This window comes from Chelon labrosus, assembly GCF_963514085.1.
Source record: "Chelon labrosus genome assembly, chromosome: 8".
NCBI classification, from domain to species: Eukaryota; Metazoa; Chordata; class Actinopteri; order Mugiliformes; family Mugilidae; genus Chelon; species Chelon labrosus.
Window position 1 is genome coordinate 20105458 of NC_140358.1, and position 12379 is coordinate 20117836.

The 12379-nt window shown below is 41.4% G+C and overlaps 1 protein-coding gene across 2 annotated transcripts; it reads right to left on the reverse strand.

The window, feature by feature from the left end:
• Positions 1–1925: 1925 nt before the first annotated feature.
• Positions 1926–10955, reverse strand: apool (apolipoprotein O-like). 2 transcript variants are annotated; one of them, XM_084550411.1, is made up of 11 exons: positions 10600–10955; positions 9361–9459; positions 9149–9274; positions 8570–8624; positions 8074–8172; positions 5667–5758; positions 5467–5577; positions 4819–5029; positions 4555–4674; positions 4090–4224; positions 1926–2574 (listed from the first exon to the last, which is right to left on the reverse strand). In XM_084550411.1, exons 1-11 carry the CDS (start codon positions 10609–10611, stop codon positions 2486–2488), a joined length of 1149 nt encoding a protein of 382 aa, XP_084406537.1. In that variant the 5' UTR covers positions 10612–10955; the 3' UTR covers positions 1926–2485. The 2 variants fall into 2 exon arrangements, with proteins under 2 accessions (XP_084406537.1, XP_084406538.1); XM_084550412.1 differs by having other exon boundaries at positions 4555–4671; positions 10600–10942.
• Between the last annotated feature and the right edge of the window lie 1424 nt (positions 10956–12379).

A 12379-nucleotide genomic window follows, 5' to 3' on the forward strand; every position in this document is an offset into this window, starting at 1 on the left:
ACAAAATTTTTGTCTGGATGCCCCAAACAATCAGAAAGGGTATTCATCAGAGAAAATGACTTCACCCGAGTCCTCAGCAGTCCAATCCCTGAACCCTATCTCCCTGAATATCTGTCTGCTCTTGATGTTCTTCCTGGACAGAAGCGGCTTCTTTGCAGCCCTTCTTGACACCAGGCCATCCTCCAAAAATCTATCCCTCACTGTACGTGCAGATGCACTCACACCTGCCTGCTGCCATTCAGCAAGCTCTGCACTGGTAATGGCCCCCATCCTGCAGCTGAATCAGCTTTAGGAGATTATCCTGGCACTTTCTGGACTTTTCTGAGCACCCTGAAACCCTCCTCACAATTCAATCTCTCTCCTTGAAGTTGTTGATGATCCCACAAATGGTTGATAGGTGCAAACTTTATGGCAGCAATATCTTTACTTTTGAAACCCTTTTTTTGTGTGCAAAGCAATGATGAACACGTTTAACAGCGGAAGAACGATGATTTCCAGCACCACCCTCCTTTTAAAGCTTGCAGTCTGTTACTGTAACTCAATCGGCATGAGAGAGCGATCTCCAGCCTTGTCCTTGTCAACACTCTCAGCTGCGTTCTTTACGAGAGAATCGCTGACATGATGTCATGGTCTTAATGTGGAAGGGCTGAAATGTTGTGGATTTTTTTTTGTTGCTGTTTTAATATTTGTGTCATCCTCAAAATGTTTGGAAACGACTTTACAGGCGTTCCAGGCTCTGTTAGAATGTGTATAGGAACAGTTGAGCTTTGAGATACATGGGGACGTTTGCTTGCTAATGTGTTAATATGCTGATGTTTAGCATCTTAGTTCAGCTTGTTAGCATGCAAACATTTGCTATTAAGATAAAAGCACACCTAAGGTTAATGATGTTATTACTACTGCCAAAGCATTAAAATAAAATGGTTTTATGAGAACCCCCGGTGATTATACGTTCTTTAAAAGGAGCAACTATTTTAATAATTATTGAGATCAAAAAATACATGAAAACCTCAAGTTGGAACTGAAGATTATAGGATCATCGGTTGCAATACATCATCTGGAAACCACAAAGGTCCATTTTGCGCCAATACTTCCAGTAAATGTTGAGATATCTCACATCAACTTCTTGTTATCACTTGAGGAAAAAATGAAGAGATTCAGTCATCTTCTGGGGGGCATGAACGTTTGAACCGTATTTGATGCCGATACACCCTAATATTTTCAATGTGGACCAAAGATTCCAACAAAGATTTACAATTAGCATTTAATATCCTGCAGGTGTAAGAACAGGTTTATGGCGTAATAATGTCAACAACAGCCTTTGTAATACAGCAACACGGAGCATTATAAATTATAACACAGCTCATTACAGAGCTATTCAATCATTTCTGGGAGTTTACACTCCCAAGAAAGATTTGGCCACCATGGGTGATGTGGGATTAATGAATTATAAATGTGAGATGTTTTGTATCTGGTTGGGAATATGTCTTAACAGTAGCTCATTTGGGCCAAAGAGCTGGAATATTTTTGTATGACTAAGTTGTTATTTTTCAAAACAGTGGCGCTTTCAAGGTACTCGGCACGAACGGTTTCTGATCTCATGAAAAGCGAGAATGCGCAGCAAAGAGTTCTTTGAAGAAGAATTTATCTAAAAGTCAAACATCTCGGTGTGTGGAGCGTCTGTGTTCACCGCTTATAGAAACCGACAGGTTGAGAGAAAGGGTTTGGTTTATGTGGTATATAGGTGAGCCATTGTTGCTGCTGCTCATTATAGATCTTAAAGGTTTATTTTTTTGGATGACTTGGGAGGGGAAATTTTTTGGTGTCAGATGATATTTTGCTGAGCTCGAGGACAGGAAGCGTCTGCTGCTTTTTGCTTAGTTGTTTGCACTTATAAGTAAGTAGTCGACAAGACGCAACATGAATTCATGAAAAATATAGATTTATTTTGAGATCCTTAATTAACAAGTGAACACGATTTTCCAACAAAGCAGCACAGCACTAGTCCATCTTGTCATCGTTACCGGCAGAATTTTCAGCCTGGGCTAAATTACAACAAATAAAAGCATCATGCATTCGTGTCTGTGAAAGCCGCGGCTCAAGAGCCAAGCAATTCTTAAATGACACAAACAGAACGAATTTCACAATCTGCCATTTACGATTGAAAAAGCTTGAAAATAGTTGTGGGTGTATATTTTTTCTCCTTCTTTCTAAGTTTCTGCCCCACGCAAACCCATTCAGTCATGTGTACTGGAATCCATTTGATTACCGTTGCTATGCAAATGAGCTTGGATGTTTTCTGTGGAAATATAACTGGCGTGGGCAGACAAAATGAGAATGGAAATGTGAAATGATTAAAGTCTTTCTAACTGTGCTTGCTTGCAAAACGGCCTATTTACAATGCATAATGAGTGTTTGTCAGTTTGGATGAGATGTGCGATGGCAGTGTTGGGACGAGGCCTCTGCTGGGGCTGGCTGCGGTCTCTCAGCTGCGTGTGCTGTACAGGTCTTCATCCTCGGGGTTGGACTGGCCGAAGTCCATGAGAGAAGGGTCTGGCTTGAAATCAGAGCCCTCTGGAGGGCGGCGAGAGAAATGCAAAACCAAACGACAGTCACAAGCACAGAAATAGTAGTTTTTAAACCTTAACTGCATCAGAATAAACTGCACAGAATATACTTCAATTGCTGGATAATCCAGTTACTGATCCTTCCTGTTATCTGGACGTTCTGTACTAATTATGCCTCAGTCTTGTCATTTGTTTCAATCTAGATATGAGATTACACTTCCGCAGAATACTCCCCAGATTTCTCTGAATATGGTCTTGTGTCATACATTTAAAATATTGTGCTAAGAGTGATTCAGATAAAAAAGGCTGATTGAGAGATGGATGTGTGGATGTAAGATAATTTGATACTTAGATGCAGTTAATGACATCATGGAAAAAACGTAGAAGCAAAATTTGCACGCTATCGTTCTGCTGCTATTAGATCACCAGTTAAAATCCATTTGCAGTTTGTTTTGGATGCTACCTTGTGTAGAGTACGCTAACACCGTACATTACACATGCAGGAAGGTACAACAGGATTTATACTTTCTCAGAACAAAACCGATTCCCTCACTGATTCCGCATTATGCTATACAGTATCATATGCATGACAGGAAATTGTCATACTGTTCTGCTTTAACTCTGACTGACAAGACTACACAGAAAGCTTGACTAATGATTTCATATTCCATATATTCTTTTCTGTGGTAACTCATTCACTCCTCGATCTGTCAAGCTGTCTCATACATAGATGGGTTCTCCAAAGGCAAAATATGATATGCACTGTAAAACTGTTCCAGCAAGAGCAGATATAACACATATCAATTTACATCAGACACAGAATGTGCTGTTCCTCAGTAGAAACTGACAATAGATTTATCAAATTCCACTTTGTTTAGGAGTGGAATGACAGGATAATTAATACCTGTCCACACACAGGAACAAGACGCAACATGTTTAGGTGCTTTAAAATCCAGGTACTACTCAGGTGTGTGTGCGAGTCTGTGCGCTTTAAGAGGTCATGCCCAGTACCATTTCTCTAGGTCTCTGTCTGAAATCCTTCCCACCACGAGAAGCGGTTCAGTCCATGTACACAGTTTCGCGCATTTCATCCGAAAATAGACTGGGACCAAAAATACTGTTTCCCAGTGAGAACCAGATGCCAATCATGTCACACGGGGCTCATAAGGACATCAGGATCATGGCTGAGCATGTACTAAACCGGTGAAAACAAACTGCAAAACATGTGTTGTGTGGTTGTAGAAATATGGATGCCTGGATTTTTAAAGATGTTGCTGATGTGTAAGTGCAAAGTTTGGCTGGATTACAGACTCAGAGTTGCAGCCGAAATGTGTTGGTTTGATACAGGGCAAATGGTTCTGTCTTTACCGAACAGAGCGGAAACAATAATGTGAACTGAACGCTTCTCTACTGGTCTAGAATTCCTGTATCTGAGGGCATGATAAGGAGACATTGGTCTGTTTGTATCATTGGATCTGGTGATCAGAGATTAACTCCCACACCAGAGCAGTGTTCACAGTACCTTTGCTGCTTTCTTCCGCAGGTTGCTGAACAGGTGGTGGCGTGAGAGTCTGCGTCTCCTCCACAGCAGCAGCAGCAGCAGCAGCAGCAGGTGGCTGGCTAGCTAACTTGGGCTCAGCTGATTCAACAACAGGCACTTGAAGGAAATCAAAATGTAACCCGGGGTTAGCAGCACAGACAAAACTTAAAAAGAATATTAAAATATTAAATGAACACTGTGTGTTAATGTCTTGTTATGGGTGTCTGGTGGCTAAATTGAGTGCAGTGTCAATGCAATAATTTGCTTTAGCTGATACAAATGAAATATTTGCATAAAAGCGGTGGCAGATTTTATGTGATCTGCACAGCCAACAGGAGGGACAACTTTATGGTCAGGAGTTAACGGCATCTGGCATCGTGTTAGTTTGCATGACTCGTGTTATCTTCCTCTCTGAAGGCATATTACGGGGAGGAATATTTTTGATACCTGCTGGCTCGTCTGCTGCCTTTGGAACAGATGTTTCTTCAGATGAAGGAGCAGACTCTACGCTCGGCGTGGGCTCCGCCACAGGGGATGGTTGCTCCTCAGAGGGAGGGGAGGTCTCTGCTGGCAAAGCATTTGTCAGTGGAACTGGACAGAGATTAAATACGCCACCATGATCAGTAGAAATCTTTGTGCGATTGTGTGAGAAACAAAGACAGACAGAGAATGGAGGAAAGGGATAATGACAGGGATATATATATATAATACCTGTGATGGTCTCTGTAGTGGATATTTCTGCGAGTGTTAATGACGACACGTCCTCCGTTCCGACAGCGGGCTCGTCAGAGATAGAAACAGTCTCAGCTGATTTCACTTCTGTCTCTGAGACGGCAGAACTCTGCGCTGATGTATCTGTGGTGAAACTGGCCTCTGGGGCGTCCTCAGCCGCTGCCGACGTTTCATTTGGTACTGTAGCTGACTAACAGCACGTGAATAAAAAAATTAAAATACAGCTTTAAATTCCTATATATCTACTACTTGCTAGTGACAGCCTCAACACAAACAATCTGGAAACAGAACAGAGCACTAGCTTTACAATTTTCCTGAGCAGTTCCTGTCAAATAAGTTTAAGATTTAATACACTGGCAAAAAAAACACATCATATTTGACATGTTGTGCGTGCGACAAGCTTTCATTTCCAGTAACATGCAATGATCAGAAAAGAGCAAGGAAAGGAAATGGAATACAGACGGGATTTTTTTGAGCAAGTAAAATATGTCAAGGGGAAATCATTCAGTAGAGGCTGAACCCACAGAAAGCACAGCTTCACTGTACTTTCTATTTTAGAATTAGCCAGCTACATGTACACCTAATCTTGACGATAAATCTATCCGGTAACTTAAAATGACTCTTCACCTGTGGCTGTGAAGCAGCAGTCTCTTTGGGTACAGGCTCCTTGGAGGCAAGTAGAGAAGACACTGTAGCTCTGCTCCACTGCCCTGCAGCATACACCTTTTTACCTGTCACCTTGGGAGCGTGAGACACAGAGCTAGAATTAAACTCTGAAAATAATATGATTCATAACAAGATGTTGGTGATTGAAAAAGTACCGTTACCTTTAACACAGCCACCGCTTGGGCCGGGTAACAGACGGATGCTCCTGCACTCATCAGGCCCAGTGGAAGAGCTAACCTCTTGAAACGAGAACCTGAAATTAAGTAATCAGCAATCAATGTCTGAGATTAAATCGCTTGAGGACTAGGTCACGGACACAGCTTATTTAGACCAATGTAGTGCAGAGGTTGAACCCATGTTGGTGGGTCATAAACATTCTCCCAAGCCAGTTTGAATACAGGACAGATGCTGCAGGAGTATGGCAAACACACAAGTCTTTCAGTGACAGAAACTTGAATTAATGAGATGAACATTTAAATGACTCTGCCATGATAGAGTAAGACAAGAACAAAGAGTGCTGAGAAAACTGAAACAGAAACCTAACTATGTTTGTTTTTAATGTGGTCGGCTTCTAGGTAACCTGCGCGCCTGTGGTCGGATTTCTGATCACCAGAGTTCAGATTCAGATTCAGATTAACCTGTGACAGTCTGCCACCTGATATGAATGGTCAAAGTTAGATGAAAAGGTGAACCAAACAGATCTGTATCAATTGTGGCTGCGTCAAAACCGTGTTGCATTTCTTTTGTATAACAAAACCCTGTGAGTCAGTCAAAGTGCAAAGCTGCGTTCACACTAGCAGTGAGAGACTGACAAGCAAAAAAACACATTTTCAATTAAAGTGACAAAATGAAACAACAAGTTTATATCCGACACTTGTTGCTAGGTCCAAGTTTACCAAGCCTCAACTTTCTTTTGTCTCTGCAGTGACCAAGCAACACGCGTCAACTAACATGTGTGTTCACAACGTGTTTACTTCCCGTTCTTGTGTTATAGATGCAGTCCTATTCACACCTTGAGACTGAAGCCTCTGATTGACAATGGGTTGCTAAAGCATCATTCGCTGGAGAAAGAAGACAGGGTCTAACAGTCTCCTTCAACGACAGATAAGTATCTATTTGTTAACAGGCGCTAGTCATGTGAGAATAGCTCTTTACTTCATTAGTATTGCAGCTGTTTGTGGGTGGGATATTTTAGGCAGCATGTGAACATTCTGTCCTCCAAGTTAATGTGTTAGAAGCAAAAAGAAAAATTCGACCAGGGCTAAATTATGGTGGCTAGATGAATGGGTCAGAGCATCTCCGAAACTGCAGTTCTAGTGTTGTGTTTCCAGTCTGCAATGTTCCGTACCTATCAAAAGTGGTCCAAGAATGAAAAAGCACTGAATCAACGACAGGGATTTGGGCAGCCAAGGCTCAGAGATGGATGTCTGGTCAGTGTGGTCTAAACCAAACGAGGAACTAATGTGGCTCAAATTGTGGAAAAAAACATTACATACACTGGCACTGCACCACAGGCTGCCTAGCCGCAGACCAGCCACGATGCCCGTGATAACCCATATCCTCTGCTGAGAGCGCCTAAAATGGACATATGAGCATCAGAAGTGGGCCACAGAGAAATGGATTAAAGTTGGACTGGTTTGATCGATAGGCGGGTATTAACATATGACACCAAGATGCAGGGAAGCATAGCTGTTGTCACGCAGGGGTGCACGGTGGGTGGTTATGTTCAGGTGGGTGTATTTGTCAAAGTAACATAACACATAAATGCCACCACCCAAGTTTCCCCAGAGGAAAGTTACATTGTAACAAGATCCTCTATGTTATTTACTTCACAGTTTGGTTAATGTTGTGGCGAATGGGGCTATGTGTCAAAGTAAATATTCAACGCAGCGGGGGATCTCAATGGAACATCAACGGTATGATGTTTCTGATCGGCCAAATATGGCTCCAGGTAAGGAAAAGCTATTCATGAGCCAACGTGTGAAAGCTAAGCTGTTGTTGCTTTGAATGTTTCAGGTTGAACTTTAAACTGAGTGACGGTGTGACAACATGGGTGGGAGAGCCTGTGTGAAGGAGTAAAGGTGGCTCCAGATTTGGGTCAGTTCCGGTACGCTTTGTAGTGGGGGTGGATGTGGGTATGCGAAATTTGACCCGCAAAAGACTCAAGTCATTTTGTATTAATGATAAACAGCCTGTTTCACATGTAATGCTGATTCTAAATATTACACAGTCCTGGTTTAGATAACGTGAAATATACTTCCACAAAACATTTATTTCCTGGCCTTTACTGGTAGAAAGGGAAATAGATGGTTGCATAGGAACTTTGATCAGTACAGATAGGGTTGTGAGACGTCAACACTCTTTGATAATCAACCAAGCATGTGCACATGGAAAAATGTACCGAAAGTCAGAAGATAATGTTTAGATGCTTGAATATTGTGAAATGACACGAGCACGATGATTTTCGCTGATAAGCTTCGAGATGTCTAGACAGATGATGAAATCACTGTTCCTTGCCGGGTGAATGTACATATGATGTAATGACCGGCGGTTTCCGTGTTTCCGTACCTTTCCGTGCCAGGAACATGCCAAGTAGGCCAGCCATGGTGATGGTCCCAAATCTGGGTAGAAAGTCCGGAGGAGGGTCTTTCAAGTAATAGAATACATCTGGGAAACAGGAACACAGTCAACGTGCTGAAACATACTCTTGCTGATTAATCAGTATTCATAAAAGCTGCAACGTGAATAGTAAAGCCACGGGAAACATGCACTGCCACAAATGACTTATTCTGCTTGTAAATAAGACTGCTCATATGACATTAAATAACATCAATTCAGACATAAGAAAATCAATACGACTATAACTTTAAATAAAGTATGTGAGATTTGTTTTTAAGGGTTAACTCATAGGTTGATGTAGAAAACCCCTAGTATCAGATAGTGTTTCTATTTCCATGTATTATAATGTCACAATGCTTTTTAAGTGGTGATGGATAAATGGAGGATATGAAGGATAAAAGGCAGACATCTAAATGTGACCTTTTGTGGGCCTTCTGTTACTCACCTTCTCCGGCATGATAAAGATTCACGCTTCCCCTTTTCACAGAGACACAGGCGCCCTGCAGGGAACACAGAACAAAACTGAAATCACTACAAAAGGGCCATCAAAGGACACAACATTGGCAGCAAAACTGAAACGGATACATCTGAGTCAGTATTAAGTCAGTGTTTTTTTCCAGTCTTACACTCTATCAAACTGTCAAATCTTGCAGCAAGCCTTACAGCTGCGGAGCTAACAGCAAAAACACTATTTCCTGTCTAACTCCTGAAGTTTGCACAGTGCAAAATAGTACCTGCACAGAGCACTCGCAGCATGTAGGATTGTGCTCTGTAACCGCAAGTTACAGGAACAAAAATCAGGGTTTAGAAAAGTTAGGGTGCAGGTGCGAGATGAGCGATATGAGACATCTTCGTTACAACTCAGCTGCCGTTCCACATATAACATGTATTTATGCTAATTCTTTTTTTTTCTGTTTATGCTGAAAATACTGAAGAGGATGTGAAAGCTAATTCTGCAAAAAGTAGTTTCTGCGAAGCAGATTGTGGCGTGTGACTGCAGATACACACAACAAAATGTTAATACCTTTACAGCCTGGACAACCGGTAGTACACTCTCTCTGGCTGTTGTTATCCCTCTCTCAATGACCCCCGGACTCTCTGGAACAAACTTAACCTGAGCAGACTGTGGCAGTGGCGTGTATACGTTCAGCTGGAGACAGAGGCAGAGTCAACGTGTTATCAATGAGATGCAGTGAATTGAAATCTGTCACTCCAGACTTGGTGGGACAGGCATACCTTTCCTCGAGACACCAGCCCATCAGTGGGAGCTTCATTTACGGTGTACACACGGATGGAGGCTATTCCCAGCACCGTCGGGACGGCCACCATCACCACCTAGCACAGAACAAAAGCACACTTTTATAATATCTGCCACCTCAAAGCAACAACACTAACAGATAAAGTAGTAACAGATGACTCATATTAACATTCAGTGATAGAAGGACATAAGTAAAAGCAGAAAAAAAAAAAACATATTGTCACACCTCTGCAAGTAAAGCATTAACACTACAGTAAAAACCCTTACTACATATAACTTTCACCTCCATTATACGAGACACAAAACAATACAGTACATGCATCGTAACCATACATTAATGCAGTATTATTATTAGTCTATTTTGATAATCAGGTCATTGTATGCAGTACGCTGGTGCCAGCAACTCGTACAGTGGTATGTAAAGATAAACAAATAAATATTATCAGGTTCTCAGTAGTAAAATTAAATTCGGGGCGGGGGGCGTGAAAACATTCCGGGCCCCTAGGGGGGGCGTGACAGAAAATAACTGAGAACCACTGCATTAATGATAACACTGTATGTAGTCTATCAATAGATTTCTACTGATTGGCATTTGAGTACTTGAATGCAGCATCTAACGCTTGACACACCTCAGGTAACGTCATATTTTATGTTGTTTGTTTTGTTTATACAATTTCTAGTGAACACAGTTGTCAAATATGGTGACATCAAAAATATTAGTAGCTCGATGCTGAACTAATTTAATCTTAAATGATGTCTGACACTAAAGTACGTGTATTTTATTGATAAACGCTGACTAACTAACTGCCTCCAACTGGTTACTAGGCTAAATCAAGACAACGCGAGCGCTACCTCCTCATTACTTGTGTCTACATCAGCTAATATAGTCACGTCTGACAAATAAAAAATAATTAACAGATACAATATGAGATATTTAATTGTGGGGCATCTAATCAAAGTGAAGTCAGCTAACGCATTTTATTATTATTATGAAATTAACAGCTGCCCGGCTGGACTCATTCAGCGATGCTAACACAGTGGACGTGGTTAGCAAAGCTATTTTCGTGCAGCGTGAAAGCCTGAAAAATGACAGGCCGTTGAAATTTTCTTTAACGGGTCCGGGGCAATTGTCGCTAACACACGACCTACGCATTCATTTAAAAACACACTGTTTAAGCACCACAAACTTTGCCTAAAAGAAAATGTCAAGCGTTCACCTTGGCCGCCATGACAGCGCTCCTCCTTCTTCTTCTTCTTCTTCTTCTTTGGGCTGTGGTGGTCAGCTTCGGCTCGTCCAAAACACGGTCAGCTACCGCCACCTAATGGACTCAAGCGGAACTGCAGCCTGGCTTTGTGAAAACAGCAGGAACGTCCACTCATGCTTAACTCATGATTACTTTTGGAAACGTGCATGCATGTAAATAAACTGAAAATTTGTTTCACATGTAAAAGTGGTCTATTAGGGGGCATCTGTGCTGAGGCGCCAGAACCTTTGGTGAATCATCAAAAGCTCCAGGTGCATTGCATGTTTATTAGATGAGCTGAACATGTGCATTGCTCCTATGTAATGTAATGTCAAAACTGCCATTATTAGTACATTTTATGTCAAATTATAATTCGAGCTTATTGAACTTGTTTTTATTATTATTATGTTGTTGCTAAATGTGTTGTGTTGTGTTCAAGTGAAATTGCCATCAAGTAACACAAAGCAAACTGTTTGCATTGGGGACCCCTAACAGGTCCACCCAGAATAAGAAGGCTCTTTGTTACGCACTTCTGCACCTCCACAGACTGTGCAAGTGTGTTTGGCTTGTGCTTAATCACATTGACCAGTCACACCTGAGAAGACTGAATAAAGGGCCTTGTTGAAGAGGCCTAGGAGGATGACTTTTCAGGTGCAGAGGCTGTTGCCTTTTTGTTTTCTTTTGAATGAAGTAAACCCTTATTTTTGTAACTCCGTCATGTGTCTCGACTTTATGTTGCACCTCTCGAGCCGGGTCTCGTAACATCTTAAACACATTTGTGATGTTTCATATGTGTGTGTGATGTGATAAACTGGTATCCTACCTCTCACCAAATGTGACTAGTCTTTGACCCTGTGCACGAGAAATGGACATAAATAATGTTTGAATGGTATGTGTGGATGCATAATAGGCACTTAATAGAAGTCTCTTATGTGAATGTTTCAGTTTGCTCAAAGACATTTTAAGTATAGTCTTTAGGGATAAGGCCTCTTCATTTGAAATCATTACAAACTAATTTGAACACGCTGTAAAACTATTTGAACAATTCAGAGAAAAGGCACACATAAACAAAACATAGCTCATAGTGCAGAGGATTCGGTTTATTGAAGTCAAAGTTTAACAACTTAGGTTTACAATCTGTATTTTTTGTAATATATATTCATATATATGAAACCAAAAAAAGGCTACTTTAGGAAGAATAAATGTCATTTTCTGTCTTTTTTAATATCATCTTTAGTCAGTTTAATGTACAGAATAACAGTAAGCTAATATTATTCTTGAAAAAGAGCAATATGTTCCTTTTTTTTTTTTTAATGTCGCAGTGCAACTTACATCTTACACACCTGTGCAATGTACCATGAGGTGTACACCCCTGAAAGAACACACAGTGGAATCTCCCTTTTCGGCCTGTTTCTGCAGGTCTGCACACACAAGGATCTGGGAGGGATAACACAGTCAGTGCCTACAAATTAAAACTCTCAGGACTCCTTAATCTACAGTATGTCGCCTGCTCGGTGGAGCAGCAGTTCGGAGAAAGAAGACCGACACTAGAAATGAGAAACGGAGAGAGGTCTGCTGACTAAAACTGTACTGTAACTCTTCTACAGCTGTGTGTGTGTGTGTGGTAGGAACGCCAGTACAGTCAGTCCTTCGTTGCCAAAGAGAGGATTGGGAGGCACAGGGAAAGTGCTTGCATCATTTTTGTGATACTCTGAAATGAATGGTTCAAAAAACATGAGCTATAATCGCTGGA

Excerpts from the sequence above, each read along its gene's own strand:
- apool (XM_084550411.1), bottom strand. Across the intron at positions 9,275-9,360 it reads GGCTGGTGTCTCGAGGAAAG|CTGAACGTATACACGCCACT; the intron begins GTATGCCTGTCC and ends CTCTGTCTCCAG. Across the intron at positions 5,578-5,666 it reads AAGCGGTGGCTGTGTTAAAG|GTGACAGGTAAAAAGGTGTA; the intron begins GTAACGGTACTT and ends CACGCTCCCAAG.